Source organism: Ovis canadensis, chromosome 3, assembly GCF_042477335.2.
Source record: "Ovis canadensis isolate MfBH-ARS-UI-01 breed Bighorn chromosome 3, ARS-UI_OviCan_v2, whole genome shotgun sequence".
NCBI lineage: Eukaryota > Metazoa > Chordata > Mammalia > Artiodactyla > Bovidae > Ovis > Ovis canadensis.
The window spans coordinates 19,197,326-19,219,992 of record NC_091247.1 but is presented as its reverse complement, the minus strand read 5'-3'; the positions used below and the strand labels follow the sequence as shown (position 1 = coordinate 19,219,992).

Genomic DNA, 22,667 nt, shown 5'->3' with positions numbered 1-22,667 from the left:
GATTATCAAATGAGTAATAAATCCACTCATGTTATAATGTATGGTAAAATTACTAATACAGATATCTGAGAAATTATATGGAGTTTTTAACATTCTGATATGTCCTGGTATTTTAATGGAAAACCTGATGACTTCACAAAAGTTAACAAAAGAACTGAATGAACCAGTAAATATGCTTATAACTTTTATGGTTTCTATCTGAAAAATTATGGGTTTGAATCTTATGTTTTTAGGGAGTAAGGAAAATCTTCCTCTCAAACTAATTATGACAATACTTTGGTAAAATTAAACATTTTCTATCTGACTCCTCCAAAAATTGGAAGTTCTTAGGTTTCCAGTAAGTTTATCAAATGAGTTAGGAAGGTTATCTCATGGGTACAAAAATCTCAAGAAATTTTTGAGACCTTAAAAAGGGAAGAATCCACCTAGATTTGTTAGGCAAAATCTGTGATAAGCCTTTGGTGTAAGTTTCCCAGCCCTGTTTTATTTTAAAAGTTCAGTCTGAGACTCTATAAATGTTTCAGCAAAATAAAAAGCCTATAATCAATTATGGTTATAAAAATCATCAGACCAAAATTGGTGAGAACAGACCTATTTAGCAAACAAACTAGCCTTAATTTGGTTATATTTAATAAAAAAAAAAAAGGGTAACTTTAAGGAGAAAAAGATATTTCAAAATGTTAAATATCAGTTTGTTAATGGAGGTCTGCATCTAGTAAGACTTATATCTTAGATAGTTCTTTGCTGTTATGTGATATTAATGTAAATTTTAATTGAATTCTTGAAGAACGCCCTAAGTTTTTTTCTGAAGCTTATCTCAGTAATCTATCTTTGGATAAAGATCAGATGCCTCTTGACCTGCAACCAGGACTGGAAAAAAAGCATAATTTAAGGGACTGTCTCCAACATGGATGGAAGGACTTTTTTTTTACACTACACCAGGATGAGGAGATGACAACATCAGAGGTAGACAGCTTCCCCGAGATGCTGGACCTGATTCATATGATCATTTATGTTTTCTTGACTTCTTAGACCTTTGCATATAAGTCAAATGCTTTTCTATTATAGGCATGATCCTATGCTAGTTTTAAAAATCAATCCAATTGTTGGGTTTGTGGCCAATTACCTGTGTCTAGTTCTGGGTTACCTTGGTAAATTTCTCTACTGCCAGACTCTAAGTGGTTGGCCCAGAGAAAATTTACTTAAAAAAAAAATTATAGTCATATTCAGGTCACTGTGCAGATGACCTGAGATATACTGGACTACATCTAATGGAAGTTCTTAACATAAGTCTTACTTGTGACTTTACTAATACTGCTGTCTATGTTATTTGTATTTCACCTGTTTTACAAAATTGCTGTTTCTTACACTGTCAAATATGTGTGTGAGGCCTCTAATAGAATAATATATAGTCCCATATGAGATCGATGATGGTAACTCTAGATATGGCAAGAAGCAACAAGAGGGAATATTTTCCTGGACCAAGAAGCTAGTAAGACAGGTGGTCCAGAGAATTTTGGATACTGTTTTATGGCTTAGTCAAGTAATAGCACATTGAGTGGCCTGTCAACAGAGTCTTTGCCAAACCTGAGAATGGACATTCTCAGCACCATGGGCTAAAATGGTCATGAAATGCCCCTCTCAAAATCATGGTCAAGTTTATGAGCAAAAAGGGGCTCTGCCAACTGAAGACTGACACTCACCATCTACATCTACAAAGATTAAATCATGGCCGCTGCAACTGCTGACTTTCAATGCCCCTGGAAGAAGTTCAGGGTGAAAATCAGGAATGAGGCACTCTGTGCTCTGGGAAAAACTGGCAGAACAGGCCTTCAGATAGATCTTTTCAGGAGAAGATTTTATGAATCCCAATTCTTGCATCTTCTCGTACCTAGAGAAACTGACATCATTAACGGTGAAATCTGCTTTGGCTATTAAGGAAAAGTTTACAATTAAAAGTCAAAATAGAGTAGCTATGGTTCAGATATCCTGGGAAATAACTAGGTGATGCTATGGGTGTACTTTCAGATTAGACTTTCTATTGCTAAACACTTGAGTTTTCTGAGTCGTGTCAGGCTTGGATGTTACCATTTTCAAAACAATGTCTGCTGGAAGCTAGTAACCTTACTTTTTATAAAACTAGGCAACTGGCTACATGGCTACAAGTCTCCCTGAAGTGCCAGGTCCAGACTGGGTTACAGGCCTATTCTTCTAAAAAGAAATGAGATTTATTTTGTCTACTAAATTCCAGTTATCACTTCTCCAACTACTTCTAATTGGGTCTGTTACACCAAAATGGCAGACCAAGGAATTAGGATTTTAATCATACAAGACTCAGATCTAGAACTTGGAACTCAGAAATACTTCCAATTCAGTGTCTATACTCCAAGCTGGGGCAGTCCTATGCCCCATTTTGATAGAAAGTTATTACAGTCATAGTTGCCTAGTTCCCTAAAATTAAAACTGAGCGGGACTCTGGGGCTCTGGAGTACAGATCTGTTCTGTGTTCTCCATTTCTTATCTGTAGGATATAGACTTTGTTCAGCCTCCTTGACCTTCCCTGAATTCCAGAGTGTGGATTCAAACAATTGCTAATCAGGGAAGGGAGGGGATACAAAAATAGAAACAATCAAAGGTTGGTACAGCCTCCAGAGTCCTGGTTCCTACTCAAAGAAATATGCATAACAATGTCTTTGAGCCCCCCACCCAGGTGGAAGATGGTAACTTCAGACTGAACACAAGATTCCTGGAGCACAGCTCTGTTGCCTCACCACCAACCAATCAGAAGGGGTCACGAACCCTGCAACCCTCACCCCAAATGTTGCCTTCTGTTTCCAGGGACCAGAGATGACCATCCTGTTAGGTCTCCTGTTTGGTCCTTGTCTATTTCATCTCGGAGAGGGGCCAACTAAATTGCTGTTACTACAAGGGTAGAAGCTGGTTTCAGATGTGGAAAACCCCAACTTAGATCAGGTAGAGAGGGAGACTTCTGCTCTGCTAGGCAGGCCTATGCCCATGCACAGCAGGAAGAAGTTACCGAAGAAAGAGACCTCCGCCCCAATTCCCAAGAAGTATCTTGAGTATGAAGTCTCTCAGGGGGCCTATGTGCTGTGTTAGGGGAAGAACGTTGTTTTTATGTGAATCACTTAGGGATAGTCAGGGAGTCCCTGGCCAAGATAAGAGAAGGGCTGAGTCAGAGAAAAAGAGAAAGAGAAAAGTCTCAGAGTTGGTTTGAATCCTGGTTCAGTTCATCTCCCTGGCTCACGACCCTCATATCTTCTCTGGCTGGGCCCTTGATCATTTCACTCTTGCTATTCACTTTCGGACCATGTTTACTAAATAAGTTGATAAGCTTTATCAAAGGCCGTATCAACATGGTGCAGCTTATGGTGCTTAGGTCCCAATATGCAGCTACCAAACCCACCCCTGGTAAAAGACAATATAAAGCTAACTACAGACCCATGATTGGGTCTGTCTTGGGTCCTTGAGAAGGGGGGAATGAAGAGCCTAAGCTATTCCATCTTGTAAAAGAACTCCATTTTGTAAAGGTTCCGGGCAGACTTAGACTTTGGATATTACCTAACCTTGCCCCACTGCCCACGAGCCAATCGGCCCTTAGGTTAAACCTCCTGACTTTACGTTCAGGAACTTGTGATTTACCTTGAAAGTAAAAACCAATCAAGAATCCACACAAAAACCCTATAGAAGAAAGTAACCAATCAGTTATCCTTCAGCCTGAACACCCCCTAAAGTAACCAATCAGTTGTCCTTCAGCCTGAACACCCCCTTTTTACCCTTTTACCTGAATATTCCCTATAAAAGCAGTGTAACCCCAAACTCGGGGCTCCTCCCTATAGCCTCTGTGTCAGTATTGGTGGGAGCCCCAGCTCAAGCTTGGTAATAAAAACTCTCTTGCTTTTGCATCGGATATCAGCTCCGTGGTGGTCATTGGGAGATTTTGCGACTTGGGCATAACAGGAGGTGAACGACAAGCAATAAGCATAATAATCAAGTAAGATATACGGTAGGTTGGGTTACTCGCCGGGTGGTCCAGTGGCTAAGGCTTGGCCCTCCCAGTGCAGGGGGCCTGGGTTTGATCCCGGGTCAGGAAACTAGATCCCACATGCCACGACTAAGGTCCTGCAGGCCAGACTTCCCTGGTGGTTCAGTGGTTAAGAATCCGCCTGTTACTGCAGGGAACACAGTTTTGATCCCTGGTCTGGGAAGATTCCACTTGCCTGAAATGTTGGGCTTCCCCGGTGACTCAGTGCTAACGAATCTGCCTGCAATGAGGAGGCACAGGCAATTCAGGTTCAATCCCTGGGTCAGGAAGATCCCTTCCTTGGAGGAGGACATGGCAACGCACTCCAGTATTCTTGCCAGGAGAATCCCCATGGACAGAGGAGTCTGCTGGCCTATGATCCATGCGGCTATGATCAATGAGGCTACAGGGTCAAACACTACTGAAGCAAATGTGCACAGCACATGGTAGGTTAGAAAGCAACAAGTGCTATGAAAAAAACCGAGAAGGAGCCTGGGGGGCAGGGTCGGTGAGGGGTGGGGAGCATGAAAGGGGAGGACCTTCACCCTGGAGGGTTATCTTGACATGCCCCAGATCACTGGACACCCCCAGGAATTTTAGAGACAGCCCGCTGAGTTCCTGTGGTTTTCTCCCCTTTGCACACAGGTACTCACCAGTTTTCTGGAGAAGCTATTTCCTGCCATTCCTATTTCATCAGTGGAATGACAAGGTGACCGAGGTGCCCTCAAACTAGAACTGTCTGAGGGCTGGAGACTCAGGATACCCCTGAGCCTGGCAGAGAATGTTCAATATGGTTTGGATTTGGAGCTAAAGGGACAGTTTGGATTGGAGAAAGAAATCTGGGAATAGTCTATGCTCAAGACATTAGAATCTGAGGATGGAGAGATAAGAAGAGCAGCACTTCCTGGGCAGGTGTGGGGTCAGAGAGGGTCAGCTAGACATAGGAGAATCAGAGGATGCTGCCTGGTAAGCGTGTCTTATTCTTTCTCTGACCCGTGTCCCCTCTCCTGTCTCCCCAAAGCCCTGATTTCAATTATCCAAGCCGTATGGTTGAGGGGAGGAGATTCTTTTGGAGAGAACTAATGACAGTTCACCAGCGGATGGGTAAACTGAGATGTTCTGATCCAAATGAATTTCAGGACATTTGCTGCACCTCTGGACTTGAACCAGGAGACACACAGATTTAGGAATTGTTGGCAGTCATCTTGAGACCACACAGGGAGAGTAAAACTTAGGATGGAGCCCCAAAAGGAGGCAAGAAATTAGGCTGCCAGTAACATCAAGGTCCAGGACCAACCTAGGCCACCTTCAGGAGAGCACTACATTTCCTTTATTGTTTAACCAGCTTGCCATTTCTGATTTTGCAACCAAAACTTTCTAGCTGATATACCCATCACAAAAGCCAAAGAAATTGAGCTTTTCTTTATGGTCAAATGTCCGAGAGAGAGAGAGAGAGAGAGAAGATGAGCAGCTAGGTCATCCGCAACCTCGGCCGGAGCATTTGCAGTGGAGAGAACTGGAGGTTTGGAGTTGGACACACTGCTTCTTTCCCTAGTGGTGCGATCTCCTGGGCCTCAGCTGTGAAATGAGGGTATGCCCCACTCACAGGCCCCGGGAGGATTAAAGGAGACCATCCAGCATCTGGCACTGAGCTCACTGCACAGTGTGGCAGGGACAGAAGCCAGGCTGCCCCAGGCTGAGTGCTAAGAAATGAGGAAGCGGGACAATAAACAGACTAGTCTTTCAAGGAGGTAAACAGAGAACAAAGAACAAACAGCCCCCAAACAAGAAGTTACGCTCAACTCCCCTCCAACAGACACATGAATCAAAGCGCTGAGACGTCGAGAGACAGACTCACAGTCAGTGGGCAGGAATGAAACTGGTTCTCTCTGGATAGCAGTTTCACAGTCTCTACAGAAAGTTTACTGACCACTGTCTCTGAGTCGGTACTCCTCTGCTAAGAACTCACTGTGCAGTTCCACTTCACAGGTATGGAAGGACAGACCTTTCTACATTTTTTTGCAGCAATGCTTGTAATAGCAAAATCTTGGTCTAAATGTCTATCAGTAGGTACTGATTTGTTGTTCAGTCACTCAGTCGTGTTCAACTCTATGTGACCCCATGGACTGTAGCCCACCAGGCTCCTCTGTCCATGGGATTCTCCAGGCAAGAATACTGGAATCTCCTCTAGGGAATCTTCCCGACCCAGGGATTGAACCCACATCTCCTGCACTGAAGGCAGATTCTTTACCATTTGAGCCACCAGGGAAGCCCTGGGTACTGATTAGGTGGTGGTCGTTTCTACAATGGAATACAATGCAGTCACTAAAAAGAACTCTTGTCCAAAGAATAGTGATAAATGAAAATATCTGCAAAGAACAGTATGACCCTACCTGCGAAACAACATGCACAGTGCACTTGCGTTTGCCTGGAGGACTCTGGCCTTGGAGGAATGCATGGCTGGTTCTCTCTGGGGCGTCGGACTGGGGGTCAGAAAGCTCACCTCTTGGAGACGCTCTCCTGGAGCTCTCCTCATTCCGTCTCCTGGCGTGTGTTTTTTTTCTTTGCATGCGTTACATTTGTAAAATTTTCTAAAATTTGGCTAACAGATTTGAAGGGGGATGATGGCTAAAGGAGTTCAGGATCGAGGGTTTGTGTGTGTGAGACAGAAGTGGTCAGAGCAGAGAAGGGACTGTGGCCTGTTGGTGCACACCTGCTGTGACGCCCTCAGGGCAGCCAGGGTATGGGTTCAAGGCCTGACCACACCGCCCAGCAGCCCGTGCTTGTACGCTGGTGGCAGTGTTTGCAGGTGAGATGCAGATGTTGCTGATGTTGAATGATGCCAGCTCCACAGGGTGGACAGAGGACACTGACCTTGAACAAGTGCACACCTGGTCGGCGAGAGCAGGCGTGGTGACCCCGCCCTCTGCACCTGCAGGCCGAATGCACCCCTTGTGACTCCGTCCCATGACGTCCAGAAGGCGCCTTGACACCCCTGCTCCAGGGCCCCGTCTCAGGCGCTGTTTTCCTGACTGCCGCCAGGTTAGGCAGATGACCCCCACTGCGTGCCATGGGGCCAGGTCCAGCCACGCTCACTTCTGAGCTTCTGACTTCTAACCCATCTCGCTGCTGCTGTCCTGCAAGGGGCGGGGCTCGTCAAGGGCACCAGCTTGTCACCTCATCATTGCAGGATCATGGACTGAGCACCTGGGCACCAGGCAGGCTGCCAGCAATCCAGGGAGACAAAAGTGTGAGGGGACAGGGCAGCAGAGTCCAGAAGGGTCCCTTGGGAGAGGCCACAAAGGCCCCAACCCACAGGCTCTGGGGCCTCAGGGGGCCATGCACGGGGTCTCCCCCTCAGGAGTTCTGACCTGTGGCCCCACGATTAGAGCAAGAGGTCCACAGGCATTGCAGGAGACCTCCCTGGGAGTTACTTCATTTCTGTGATGACGTGTTCTCTAGAAATATACTTAAGTGTCTATCACATTTTGGCCCTGGATTACCAGTGCGTACTTAACAAGAGCCATTTGATTTAGAAATTCTGATGATCTGAAACATTACTGGTAGCTTTTTGTTCCTTTTTTTTGGCCAAGCTACACAGCTTATAGGTTCTTACTTCCCTGACTAGGAATGGAACCTGGACCCTCCGCAGTGAGAACGCAGAGTCCCAACCACTGGACCGCCAGAGAAGTCCCTGGTAGATTTTTAAACCAAACGTTTTCTGTCCAGCTTTAAACTAAGAACCCTGAGATTTCAGGTTTGAAAGCATTTACCTTAAGCTTTGGTGGTTAAATTTTGGAGGTAGTTAAAAACTCAGTTGGGACCCCCTCAGTTAACAATTACTCAGATCATTTCAGACCCTCTAAGGCAAGACTAAGAGGAAGGAAGAGAGTTTTCCCAAGTTTACATGCTGGGAAACAAGGAGAAAACACGAAGCTGATTCTTTTCAGCTCTACTTTTTAAGATCTCAGATTCTGCTTTTACTGACTAATGAAAGGAAACGCCAAGCTAAATAACAGGAAAGGACGTATTACGAAATAGACATATAAAAATTTAATCCCTTTGGTTTAAAATACATCTTCAATTATACAATTAAAAACAAGACAAAATCAATTTCATAAAACAAAATACAAAATATTATATGACCCGTGTCCCATAAGATCTTATCTTAGAAAGCCAGCAACTTAGTTCACATACTTCATTAGAATATTTTAATGGAAGAATGTAACTATCAATCCTATGTATACAAAGAGCCTATTCTATTTCCCTGAACCTAAAGATACCTGCAATTTTTATTTCCGTTACAAAATTACACTCTTTAGTATTTTTATATATTTAAACATGTATAAAAATGTTCCCCATAGTAATACAGTCTCAAACTCATGAATGCTTTTTAGAACTGTTAGCATACAAGACAAAGCCTGGAGGTTCTGAAACGTGATGAAACAGAAGTCATTTCCTATAGCACAGAGATCTGGAAGCACTCCGTCCCGAGTTGCATCTCCTGGTTCACGGTGGCGACAGTACATGCCGTGATCACTGTGTTTATTCCCGCTGTCGGGGACACCTGACTGATACTAGCAGACACAACAGACGTGAGCTGCAGTAGTGCTTTTTCCTTTACTTCATGTGTTAAACAGGGCAGACATCCAAATAACAACCTTCTCAAGAGTGTGCAGCATCTCTGTCATCTGAGGTTTTGCCATGCTACAGAATGGTGGCTGTGTTCGGGAAAACCCAGAGAAAGCTTGTGAGCAGGATTCACTAAGCACAGCATGCTACCTGCTGGGTGTAGGTGGTCAGAAATAACTTATCCTCTCATCTCAAGAAAGTCCTTAGGGTAGACCTCTTCGCGTCTCCTCACTGTATGTACAGACACCACACGTATATATTATCTATTTATATAGGACAGGTATGTACACATTTACAGACACAGGCCTTCAAGACGTATTGCACTCACACACACGCAGCTTTAGCCTGACGGAGGCACACTGTCACCGTTCGGGTTCTTCATAATAGAGGCAGTTGATATGTTCAAGACAGTCGCAAAGGAAGATTTCGGTAACCTGCCCTGTTGGAGTAAACACTTACTGGGGAATGAGAGGCCGAGGAGAGAGGGCGCCCCCGTCTGGCGGGGGCACCGTGCCCGTGACTTGAGGCGGTCAGAGTCACACCGAGTCTGACGTGCACCGTGCTGAAGAGATAGTTCCATAAATAATGTAGCAGATATCCTAAAGGTTCCCAGGTAACCTAGCAAATCTTGGAACAAAGTTTCCACTTTTAATCCTAAGTATTTATAGCAGAAAATTCAAATATGCTTTCTGGGGTCATCTGAAAAACGTCAATGCAATACATTCAATGCTATCTCCAAGCCAAAAGCAGTGCCACCTCCAACTTCCACTGACATCCACCCACATTTGGAAGGTGGCCGACTGGCGAACCTGTGGCTTGCCAACCCCAAAGGCCCAGGTGACAGCTTCACTGAGCTCGCTGGGAGTCGTGGGCGGGGCATCCTCAGATCTCAGTGAGGGTGAGCTTGAACGATCCCCCGGACTCTTCCATCTGCAGCTGGAAGGTGTCTTCATTGGAGTAATGCTTCACGATATTGTCGTCCATGTTCACCAGGATCCTGGAAAAGGGAGACGAGACAGGCCTGCTCACTCCTGCCCGCTCCGCAGTCACACCCAAACTCCACAGCTAGCATTGCCACTTGCTAGCTGTGCCATGTGAGGCAAACTAGTTACACTCCCTATGCCTCACTTTCCTCATCTGTGAAATGGGTATAATAGTAGGGTCAATCTTACATGGTTGTTGTAGGAATGAAATGAGGAGCTTGGGTGAAGCACTTCACGTGCAGGGTATACGATAAAGAAAACACAGTAGCTGAGTTATTATTTCAGTGTGCAGTGATCTTTCAATAAACAGTACTTATTACAGTGAACAAAGTCAGTCTACAGAAGAATCACATGGTCCAGCTACAGAAGGCACATCAGTCAAGTCAACCTACGCGTCTGGAAGCCACAGCTCCCTGACGACTCTTTTTCCCAATGAGTTACCCTCAAAGTTTAGCCAATCTACTATCAAGGCCAACCCTTCCCACAAGGCCCATCGAGGACATTCCACATGCTTTAGAATTAAGCCCCAAAATGCTTACTCTGTATCCCATGCCAAACAGTACTGACACTTAAGTACAGTTCTAAAAATATTAACTTCTGAACTAAGAAGCAACATTCCATGATTGAAAACATGTCTCAGGGCAGGAGGGTGGAGGGAGATGGAGCAAAGGCTTTGATGTTGGTCAAAACAGAACTTGAAGCTTGGCCTCGGCACTAAGCTGACCCTGATTCTGGAAAAGCTTCCTAGGCTCTCTGGGCCTCGGCTGCCTCATCCAGAAACTGAGTAGTAACTCCTGTCTTAGAGTAATGGTAACATGGGAATTAAGTGACACACATGTGCCTGGTCCAGCACCTGACTCATGATGGGGGCTCAATAAATGGGGCAGCGACTGTTGTCAGCCTTGGTAAATTTTATCATGCGCTCTGGAATTTGGAGCAACTGCACTGCTGCCAAGCATGGGAGAAACAAAGATTTTACTTGGAAAAAATCCACAAAGATGCCCTAGAAAAATAAATCAACTTTATGTGGATAATCTAGTATGAAAAACTATTCTTTTTGCACTGATATTTCTATAACTGGTTCTTGACTGGGCACAAATTCAGGTGGATGAAATTAATTTTCTATGACACTGACATTACTCAGAGGCTGTTCTGTGACACTGACATCACTCAGAGGGGCTGTTCTATGACCCTGACATCACTCAGAGGGGCTGCTCTGTGACACTGACATGACTCCTAGTCTCTGCTCTATGGCACTGACATCACTCAGAGGGGCTGTTCTATAACACTGACATGACTCAGTGGGGCTGTTCTATGACACTGACATCACTCAGAGGGGCTGTTCTGTGACACTGATATGACTCCCAGTCTCTGTTCTGTGACACTGACATCACTCAGTGGGGCTGTTCTGTGACACTGACATCACTCAGAAGGGCTGTTCTATGAAACTGACATCACTCAGAGGGGCTGTTCTATGAAACTGACATCACTCAGAGGGGCTGTTCTATGAAACTGACATCACTCAGAGGGGCTGTTCTATGAAACTGACATCACTCAGAGGGGCTGTTCTAAAACACTGACATCACTCAGAGGGGCTGTTCTATGACACTGATATGACTCCTAGTCTCTGTTCTATCACACTGACATCACTCAGAGAGGCTGCTCTATGACCCTGACATCACTCAGAGGGGCTGTTCTGTGACACTGACATCACTCCCAGTCTCTGTTCTATGACCCTGACATCACTCAGAGGGGCTGTTCTATTACACTGACATCACTCAGAGGGGCTGTTCTATGACCCTGACATCACTCCTAGTCTCTGCTCTATGACCCTGACATCACTCCTAGTCTCTGCTCTATGACGCTGACATCAGAGGCTCTAAGGTTGCCAGTCAGCACTCACCCTTTTTTACACTTCTTGAAGATTTTCCCAATCTTTTCTTGCGGAACATCATATTTGTCAGAGATCTAAAGGAACAAAAGAAAATTAATATTACAAATTTCTGTGTTCATGACTTGACAAAACCTTGACAAATACCTTCATACAGTGGTACAGACACTTGGCTTTCTGTTTCTCACATCTGCACACACAAAGCCACAGATGAGCGCCTGTCTATCCTGGGGAGGAGGGGCTACCCGCCTCTGGAGAGAGCTGGAATCAGGGGTCTGTTGCTTCCCAGTCATAGGTGTCACAACTCTATTATATGGCCATGGTGTTTTGAAATTAATACCTTACAGAGCAGTGTTATGTTTACAGAGAAAGTACAGACCTATTCTTTCCACCCGAAATCCGTGTGCTGTACTTGTCCTGCCTGATGAGCGAACACTGCTGCAACAAGAAAACTAAAGTCCTCGGTCCACCTCTCAGAGCTGAGCGCTCCATGCAGGTTGGCATCCACGTGGGCCCCTCTCTGAGCTGAGCGCTCCATGCAGGTTGGCATCCACGTGGGCCCCTCTCCGAACTGCAGGCTCCATGCATGTTGGCATCCACGTGGGCCCCTCTCTGAGCTGAGTGCTCCATGCATGTTGACATCCACGTGGGCCCCTCTCCGAACTGCAGGCTCCATGCATGCTGATGTCCACGTGGGCCCCTCTCTGAGCTGAACGCTCCATGCATGTTGGCATCCACATGGGCCCCTCTCCGAACTGCAGGCTCCATGCATGTTAACATCCACGTGGGCCCCTCTCTGAGCTGTGAGCTCCGAGCATGCTGACGTCCACGTGGGCCCTTCTCTGAGCTGTGAGCTCCGAGCATGCTGACATCCACGTGGGCCCCTCTCTGAGCTGCAGGCTCCATGAGCGTTGACAAGCATCCTGTCTAGGCACTCTACTCAGTGCACAAAGGCCTCACTCTGGAGTGAGACACGCCTAAACAGTGCCAGTTCTGACTCAGTTTCCACTGGCAGGTGACTGTTCTAAACCTTGGCCTCCTCTCAACCGGAAAGAGAGACCCTCACCTCACATACCAAATGACTATCATGGGATTAAGGCATGTCCAGCCCAAAGCAGGAGTTCATTTCAGATACAGACTCACCAGAAGGAAGGAACTGTTTTGATTCCCCAGCTCAGAAGGAACATCCAAGGGCCCTGGCCACAGCCAGGCCAGCGCCTCGCTAGGGGTGGAGCCTCTCCGGAGGGCAGTGGGCTCTGGCTAAGGCGTGGCCGAGGGCCCCAGTCCTGGCCCACCTTCCCTCTCGACCAGGGGTGCGGGGTCCACACAGTGCAGTGAGCTCTGGAGGTTTCCTCTTGGGCATGGAGCTGTCTGCACAGGGAGGGGACAGCTACTCCAAGGACCAGGGGCTGATTCAATCTAGGTCAGACACTGTACCTGAGGAGGTATCCAGACCGCTCCCACCCAGGGGTCACCGCCCTGCCCACCCTTGATCTGAAGAGCACGGCTCTGGGCGGCCCTGAGACTGGGGCTTCAGAAGACCGGCCTGCAGATCATTTTCAATCTAACAAAGATACATCGTGCACATCGAACCACATCCAAGCTGCATCATACACGTTCACCTCTTTTCTGTGCCACTGGACTATCACTGTGTTTATGAAACCCCCAGCCCAGGAGATGGGAGGCTGGGATGAATTCCTTAAGTGCTGTGAATGAATTATATTTGCACAGCGAGTCCCAGTCTTTTCCACGCTCTCCTCTCTCTCCTTCATCAAGAGGTGAGGAGGGGCTATCAGGAGACAAGGAAGCGGAGGAACCAGGAACCGGGAGAAGTCACAGGAAGCCGAATGACTCAGAGCAGAGGGCGCCAGGTGGCGCTGGGCGCCGCTGGCTGAGGTGCAGGGGAGGAGCTGCGGTGACATCCGCTTCCTAGAGACCGAGAGACAGCGCCCCCTGGCTGCCACCCCCTGCACTGCCTCAGTTCTCCCCACAGCATCCATCAGTTCAGTTCAGTTCAGTCCAGTCGCTCAGTCGTGTCTGACTCTTTGCGACCCCCATGGTCTGCAGCACACCAGGCTTCCCTGTCCATCACCAACTCCTGAAACTTACTCAAACTCATGCCCGACTAGTCGGTGATGCCACCCAACCATCTCATCCTCTGTCGTCCCCTTCTCCTGAAATCTTTCCCAGATTCAGGGTCTTTTCAAATGAGTCTGTTCTTTGCATCAGGTGGTCAAAGTACTGGAGTTTCAGCTTCAGCATCAGTCCTTCCAATGAATATTCAGGACTGATTTCCTTTAGGATGGACTGGTTAGGTCTCCTTGCAGTCCAAGGGACTCTCAAGAGTCTTCTCCAACACCACAATTCAAAAGCATCAATTCTTTGCTGCTCAGCTTTCTTTATAGTCCAACTCTCACATCCATACATGACCACTGGAAAAACCATAGCCTTGACTAGACGGACCTTTGTTGGCAAAGTAATGTCTCTGCTTTTTAATATGCTGTGTAGGTTGGTCATAACTTTTCTTCCAAGGAGTAAGCGTCTTTTAATTTCATGGCTGCAGTCACTATCTGCAGTGATTTTGGAGCCTCAAAAAATAAAGTCTCTTTTGTTTCCACTGTTTCCCCATCTATTTGCCCTGAAGTGATGGGACCAGATGCCATGATCTTCGTTTTCTGAATGCTGAGCTTTAAGCCAACTTTTTCACTCTCCTCTTTCACTTTCATCAAGAGTCTCTTTAGTTCTTCGCTTTCGGCCATAAGGGTGTTGTCATCTGCATATTTGAGGTTACTGGTATGTCTCCCCGCATCCATCAGTGCTACCTGGAAAATTACACAGTGGCCTCTGCCGATTTCACTGTAGCCATCTTCCTAACCAGAATGTAAACTCCATTCAGCACTGGGTCATGTACTCCTATATCTCCAGTGCCAGGAACAGTGCCTGGCACAAAGTAGGCCCTTCACAAACGTTTGTTAAATGAATTCAACATTTGGCAGTAGTCAGGGGAAACCTGCTTCCAGCCGAGTTATGGACTCACTTTGAGCTCAAAGATTCCGGTGATTTACAGGGGCCCAAGGTGGATACATATCGAGACACAGTGCTGACCCCTTGAATTTCACTCTGGGGCAAAGCCAAAACAGGGATCAGCCTGGCACCCTTCTCGTGCCTCTATGATGTCCCCAAGGGCAGGCTGGGGTCAGTGTGCTCTTGGGCCATTTGCTGAGATGCTGCGGCCGAAGGATCTCCGAGCCATGGAAGTTGTATGGGCCCCTTCTCAAGCTGGCCATGTAGGTGATCAGAAGTGTGCAACTCGTGACTTCACTTTAAATCACCTGGCTGTGGTCACCTCTGGTCACAACTCTGCCTTTTCACAAATAGGCTTCGGGTAATGTCTGGACACAAATTCAGTCATTCCCCAAGATCAGGAGTTCCAAAGGCCAGTGAAGGAGCCACTGTTTTATGTGTGGAAGTTTTCAAGATTTTGATAGAAATAATCTTTTGTTGGCTTCTAAGTAGTCTGTTAAGTGGCAGTCTCTCTTTAACCAAGCACAGGAAAGTTAAACCATTCCAAGGGTCATTACAAATCCACTCAGTTCAGTGGACTAGACGCTGGTGGGTGATTACTATCTACCAATGGGTGTGCTGGGCACAGTGGTGTGAGGTAGGTACAACCTTGCAACTGCTGAAGACTAAGCTGGGGGTGTGGGGGTCGGGGTGAAATGTGGCACGTGCCTCGGCCACAGACAAGGTGCTGGGACTCAGGAAAGGCTTTAGCACCACCGAGGAACCTGGACGGGCTGGTAAAATTTGTTCTGATCGAATTCTGTGCAAGTAAGAGGATTATGAAGCTCCTACTACTTACAGCTTCCATCAGGCCTTTCAAGGATGGAGTCTTGAGCATCAGGGCATCGAAGACTTCTTCTGACTCCTTCCGCACGTAGAGCAGCACTGATCCCCAGCGGGGAAGAAGGAGGGAAAAGTGTAATTCATTGATAGGAGCAAAACAAGAAAACGGATTGCAAGTATTGAGAAAAATAAAAAGAGACGTCCACATTAAGGACGGCAAACATGAACCAATATAAAATCTGTCTCAAGGAACACAGCTTTCAGCTTCTTTTTAACTCTGCTGGAAGTCCCGGCTCAAGCCAGGAGGAGCTGCTCTGATGGAGGAACACTCAAGGGAAGTCAACACTGATGAGGTCTGCTTGAGGACTTCATGCTTTGGCTGGATTCAGAGCTCACTTCCCACTGGAAAATCCCACTACGAACCGTAAACCAACACACCTCTCTTTGGTTCTTCTACCCGGGTCAGCTTAGCAGGAGGCGGGATCACAAAGTCGTCTTCCGAGCTGTATGGCCCCCTCTTCAAGCTGGACCTGCAGACGATCCAAGGTGTGCAATTAGTGACTTCACTTTCAATCACTTGCAGAAACAAAAGGAGTTTCCGGGTGTTATCACTGGATTTTACATTTTAAAATGTCCTTCATTTTAAAATGGGCCAGCCTTTATTTTGTGGATGAAAATCTGGGGCTCAAGGGAAGAAGCTGACTGACCCGGGCTCGTGCGACCAAATAGCAGAGGGGGACCACACTCAGGAGCCTGCTGGACACCCCTGTTGCTCTCACACAGCTCCAGCTGCCCTCTTGGGAATGGGGTTTCTCTTCAGGAAAAAAAAAACTTATGAAGGAGGTGGGATGTGAGATGCGCGTGAAGGTGGTAACAGAGGAGAGAGCGTCAAAAGAGGGAGGATGTGTGAGCGGGAAAACACTCAGCCTGGCTGGCTGAGACAGAAAGTCCCAGAGGAAGATGAATCTAATCCAGAAAACCTCGATCACTCAGCTCTCAGGAAGTTTAGACTTTTATGTTGCAGTGATCAGCGGGTCATTCTGAGAGTCAAGAAGGCTACAATCGGGGTGTGGCAGAGACTGGAGCGGACACCAGGATCTACGAGCAGAAGACGAATGGGACGACTCTAGAGACAATCACAGCATCAAACCCCCCAAAATATGGCAGTGTTGGTGGAAATACAAAGGGAGGGGAAACATTTCCAGGTGCATATGAAGAAAGAAGGGCTTCCCTGATAGCTCAGTTGGTAAAGAATCCACCCGCAATGTGGGAGACCTGGGTTCGATTCCTAGGTTGGGAAGATCTCCTGGAGAAGGGAAAGGCCACCCATTCCAGCATTCTGGTTTGGAGAATTGCATGAACCCCAGTCCATGGAGTCGCAAAGAGTTGGACATGACAGAGCGACTTTAATGAAAAAAGAAGTGAAGAGACCGGTGGGACTGGCTATCAAAGGCACAAGTCACAGTGAGCTCACTGTTGTGAGGCTTAGTGAGTAAGCAAGAAAATAGTAAAAACAAAAACAAAAACAAAAACAACTGAAAATGAAGTAAGTGCGAGCTGCTGAGCAGAACCATCACTTTAAGAATAGCAGCTGGAGCTTAAAATGCTGTGTCTCAGCTTCCAGCACAGAAGAGCTCTCCAATGAAAGTACTTGCAGGATTCAGGTCTGAGAACACAAGTTAGAGAGGCTGCGGAGAGCCTGTCTTCCGCGAGGCCCGTGGCCCATTTGGGTGGGTGTGGGGAGCTGGGATGGCTCACAGAAGGTGACCAGACCCTCGCCTGGTGGAGCGCTGGGCAGGTGGAGCACTGGGCGGAAGCACTGCTGGCGAGGCTGAGAAGGGTGCCCCTGGGAGCAGGGGGCATAGACACCATCACAGCAACCGGCTGTGAAGCTCCTCCGGTATTCCAAAGCTCGATCTCCACAAGGAACCTGGGTTTCTTAGAGCAGAGGCTGATTTCTGGGCCAGAGTAGGGCAGAAAAACAAGTGCCTGGTAGACGCCACGCCTGAAGGTGAGGAAGTGCTAGAGCAGTGAGGGCAGGAGGGTCGAGCCGGAGTGATCCAGCAGCAAGCGAGAGGGACCCCGCTGGCCCTGGGACCATGTGAGCAGAGTAAACGACGATGACCAAATCACAGCGTATTGAATACAATGGGAAACCACAAGCCCGTGCTGATGTAATGCAAATGAGAAATTAAAAGCTTGACAAGGAGTGGGATGTTTACAAAGCACCTCCCCTCAAAACACCTACAAGAGGAGAAAGAGTTTCACTATACAGCAGAGAAGCTTGGCAGAGCCTGTCTGAATCAAGTGACCAGAGCGAACATCGCCAGCAGGAGTGCCCTGAAAACACGTGTCCCCGACAGGACACGCTGAGAGCAGGGCCTCGTCTGTGCCAGTCCTGCCCAGATGTATCATCTACCCTGAGAGGAAACCACAGACAGACCCAGACAGAGGGATAGCCTACAAAACGGCGGGAGTGTGACCTGCAGAAGCAGTAGCTCAGGAAAGCCAAGGAGAGGCGAAGGCTGGTCCCGATGGAAGGAGATTCAGGAGCCAGGACAACGAAAGACTGTGTGAGTCTGAAAGGGACTCTTTTTCGCCATAAAGGATAGTTTTGGAACAATTAGCAAAGCCTGGACTGGCTGGTACCGTGCTAAGGCCTTGATGTCAACATTCTGACTGTGTTATGCAGGGGAACATCCTCATTTGTGGAAACATACAAACCTAGACAGAGTATTAAAAGGCAGACATCACTTTGCCTATAAAGGTCTGTCAAGTTAAAGCTATGGTTTTTCCAGTAGTCATGTATGGATATGAGAGTTGGACTATAAGGAGAGCTGAGTGCCGAAGAATTGATGCTTTTGAACTGTGGTGTTGGAGAAGACTCTTGAGAGTCCCTTGGACTGCAAGGAGATCCAACCAGTCCATCCTAAAGGAAATCAGTCCTGAATGTTCATTGGAAGGATTGATGCTGAAGCTGAAGCTCCAACACTTTGGCCACTGGATTCAAAGAACTGACTCACTGGAAAAGACCCTGATGCTGGGAAAAGATTGAAGGCAGGAGGAGAAGGGGACGACAGCGGATGAGATGGTTGGATGGCATCACTGACTCAATGCACATGAGTTTGAGCAAGCTCCGGGAGGTGGTGATGGACAGGGCGGCCTGGCGTGCTGCAGTCCATGGGGTCACAAAGAGTCAGACACAACTGAGCAACTGAACAACAACAACCAAGGACGCAGGGGTGTTGGGTCACCGCCAGCAACTTACTCTCCAGCGGCTCAGGAAAAAGGGAGTTCTCTGTACTGTAATTATTCTAGAGGTTTGAGAATGTTTCAAAATAAAAAGAATTTAGTAAAACAAAACATAAACCTTACCCTTCACCCTCCAACTCTTCTGAGGCAATGGGAAGGACCTAAGACCAAGGGAAAAAAAAAAGATTGTTTTTCAAGCATATGCTAAAATATTTCAGACCTTAAACAAATTATTCCTAAAACGAAAGTAATTTGGAATGTAACCAATCTCACACAAAATCCGTTAGCCTTATTATTCAATGACCAGATTCTTAAAGATGTCTTGAACTCCTCCAGTTCAGGAGCTGGCAAACTACACCCCATGAACCAAGTCTGGCCTGATGCCCATTTATGTAAATACAGTATTTACTGATGCACAGCCACGCCCATTCCTGGCACAGTGTTTATGGTGATTTTGGCCCCACAACAGTGGACGCAAGTCACAACAGAGAGCCTTCAACCCCCAAAAAGCCTAAAATGTTTACTCTTGGGCCCTTTACAGCAAACGATTAGTGAGCCCTGCTCACCCTAGACCCATGAGAAACTGGACACCCTGGCAGTGCCTTTCCTGAAGAACTCTGCAAACACATCTGTCTGTCGGAATCTGTATACAAAGCTCCTGGCATATGTCTCTGGGGCATCTACCTGAACTCAGGTGGAGGGCATGCTCCACTCCACCCAAGTCCAACCTCCACTGAGCTTCTGCTCCAAGTAGAGCGTGACTGCAGCTTTGATAAATTTCAGATTAGTGGCCGAGACGTGACCAAACATGAGCCAGTGACGGTCCCCTAACTGAAACTGCGAGGAGAGCGCTCAGACATCCTACTAAGGCTCCCACTCCTGGTATTCCTCTGGCTTTTCCCTCCTGTCCAGACCCATGGAAGTGAAATTCACAAGATCACAGACTCAACTTCACATGTTATTATTCCAGTGCCTTTTAAAGAGCTGAAGACACCAACAGATAACATCCATACAGAATTAAGTCAGCAGGTCTGGAGCTGTGGTTCCACGGCAATGATGCTTACACACACCTGACCGTGAGAACAATACGTTGCCCGAACCAGACACTCCAAAGAGCTGATCCCTAACCCTGGGCAGACCTCATCAAGCTCTGGCTTCTGTTTGCCAAAGACTCTCCTTCTGTGACCTGTCGCCTCCTAGCAGCCACCCTGGGATCCGGGTTACCTACGTGAGCACCCCGCTGAAGACTGGCAAAGTGCACGTCGGGGATGAAAAGGACAGGCTGGGTGTCGAGATCAATGAAGGGCTTGAAAACCGTGATGTCCATGCGTTTGTGAGAGGGAAGAAGCGGCACTTTGACGTCGGAAACTGAAAAAAAATAAATAACACGAGGACACCACAGTCAGCAGCTTCTATCCCCAGACTGCCGGCAGGCTACAGAGCATCTTTCTTGTTTAAGAAACTTAAATTATAGCAGAACAGCAGATACAGGTCATGCTGCCTGAACTGCGAAAAATTACACTTAATGTGTTTGTATTTGCACTAAAATCAGTCGCACATCTTACCAAAGGCAGGAGAGAAAAAGCCATGTTTAAACACAAAGACACACACACACACAGAGAAAGATCCAGAACAGAGACAAAGTATGTGATACTTCTGCCTGAAAGGCTAAAACTTAACGATTGTATAAACATAATTTAGAGGTAGTTTCACCCTGGATCTCCTCATTAGGTAATCTGTTCTGACAGCGGTGTACTCTTGACTTCAGAACCGGCACCTCAACTCCAGACTTTCATCTTCAGAACCGAACGCCAGGGAGGCGGAGAGACAACATGACTGTCTAACTCTTTTATTTACTAAATTACAGACTCCACTGTCCCCCAGCCTCCGGCCCTGAGGTGCTTAGAGATGAGCTTTCCAAGCTGCTGAGTGGCTCTCTGAAGGGACATCTCCTGAGCTGCACTGTGAGGCCAGCGGCAGAGCCCGGACGGGCATGCTCAGGCCACATCTGCTGGGTGCCGGCCATGCAGAAAGCAGTTGCAGCTGTCCGAGCTCCAGCTGTGCAGAGCGTGTGCTTTTTTCCTTCCTTTTAGCTGAGAGCTACGGGATTCTGTGAATATGAATGCTGGCCATATTAAAAAGGAAAAAGAAAAAAAAAAAAAGCTTTCCCGGTGCAACGTCCAAACAGAAGCCCTATAGATTCTGCAAGTGTTAAGAATATCTGACAGAAGAACACCACGCTATTTCAAATTAAGACAACCTGAATTCCAAAGGGTGTTACTATTACGCTTAAAAATCTAGGCCAGTTCCAATCTCATTATCAGCTATTCGAGTGGAACGTGTGTTATTTGTCAGGAACGGGAGCCAGAACTGAAGGCCAAAATCGTCTGAACTCTGGAAAAACTCAGGACTCCTTCCTGGAGTTCCCTGAGCATGACTTAGTTCAAGCCCTGGTCGGTCCTTGCTTCCTGGTTGAAGGAAGCAAAGCTGTCACTTCTCAGCAATAAGAAGAAAATACCCCCTACGCTAGCTTCTGTTTACAAACTTGAGTTACTGTTGGAACGAAAAGGTCTTAAACGCTTGGCAGAAGAAACACTTCTACTTACAGGCGCTCAACTGGGAGCTGGGGTCAGTGCACTTGCCTTTTCTTTTGCTTTGTTTTCGTTCTTCATCTCTGATCTTCCGTTCGGCTCCCTGGGTGGAGAGAAGACAAGCTGTGGCTCTGTTCACTGGCCCTCTTAAAATGCTTAGCTCTTATCCTGACCTTCGGTGGGAAAATACCTCCTCTTTGGAGATGAACTGCACTGCTTATTAGACTTGTAGAGCTTATTACGGCAGTTTCCTCTAAAAAAGCCCTTTCTTAAAACTATTTTTAAACTAGAAAAAAAAAAAATCACAGGAAAACCCTTGTTTAAAAAACTAAGAGAGCCGAATTCCTATCAACAATGGATGAGGCCAGGTCAAATGGAAGCCAAGAAAATCAGCTAACGTACCGCACACTGGCTTCAAAGACACAAGTGACTTTTCTTGTCGTCTAATAACAAGAAAATGAGAGAAAAAAATACAAGCTGATCCCACTTTGAGTACACTGTCCTGTACAGCCAATGTGGCTCAGATGGTAAAAGCATCTGCTTACAATGCGGGAGACCTGGGTTCAATCCCTGGGTTGGGAAGATCCACTGGAGAAGGAAATGGCGACCCACTCCAGTATTCTTGCCTGGAAAATCCCATGGACAGAGGAGCCTGGCAGGCTACAGTACACGGGGTCGCAAAGAGTCGGACATGACTAAGCGACTTCACTTCACTTCACCGCCAATGTGGTTACTGAAAACTGTGATTCTGTCCAAGGTCTTGGCATTGACTAAGTGATAGATCCAACCAACTATGACTCACAAGAGCAAATATTTAGCTAGAAATCTGCAGTCACTTAAAAGGAAAGCTTTACTCCCAGGCCTACAAAGAGGATATACACATATGGTACACAGAACCACACAAAGAACAGCAGTGCTGCACAGGTGGCCCCACAAGTACATTAGGAACAAACGCAACCTGAAATTGAGCAAGTAGGCAAAACGGAAACAAAATTATTCGTTAGCTATTTTGCTTGACCTACTTGCATTTATTTCTAGATGGTGCAGATTTGTTTACAAAGTTATTCACATTCCTTGGCAGCTCCACGGTAAAGAATCTGCCTGCAATGCAGGAGATCTGGGTTCAATCCCTGGGTGGGGAAGATCCCCTGGAGAAGGGAGTGGCAATCCACTCCAGCGATTTTTGCCTGGAGAATCCCACAGACAGAGGAGCCAAGCAAGCAACAATCCATGGGGCTGCAGAGTCAGACACGACTGAGTGAGTAGCACTTTTTTCTGTTAAAGAACTGGTTATTTATTCTTCAGTAAATACATTCCCTGATAGCAAACATATAGTGGCAATAAAAATCATCCAGTTGATTTGGCATGATTATACAGTAAAACAACATTTAAAAATATAGAATGAAAAACCACCTTCTACGTTTATCGAT

At 46.8% G+C, this 22,667-nt stretch overlaps 1 protein-coding gene across 2 annotated transcripts in view; it reads right to left on the bottom strand.

The window, feature by feature from the left end:
* Positions 1-8,072: 8,072 nt before the first annotated feature.
* Positions 8,073-22,667, bottom strand: part of GRHL1 (grainyhead like transcription factor 1) — a 49,201-nt gene continuing 34,606 nt past the window's right edge. The window contains exons 10-16 of one of the 2 annotated variants that reach the window (XM_069580189.1): positions 21,253-21,340; positions 19,875-20,014; positions 18,770-18,807; positions 15,833-15,924; positions 15,411-15,496; positions 11,561-11,625; positions 8,073-9,671 (exon numbers count right to left, since the gene is read on the bottom strand). In XM_069580189.1, the coding sequence (XP_069436290.1) occupies positions 9,557-9,671; positions 11,561-11,625; positions 15,411-15,496; positions 15,833-15,924; positions 18,770-18,807; positions 19,875-20,014; positions 21,253-21,340 (624 nt within the window). In that variant the 3' untranslated portion in view covers positions 8,073-9,556. The remainder of the gene's footprint in view (positions 9,672-11,560; positions 11,626-15,410; positions 15,497-15,832; positions 15,925-18,769; positions 18,808-19,874; positions 20,015-21,252; positions 21,341-22,667) is intronic. The other variant, XM_069580190.1, reaches the window with a different exon arrangement.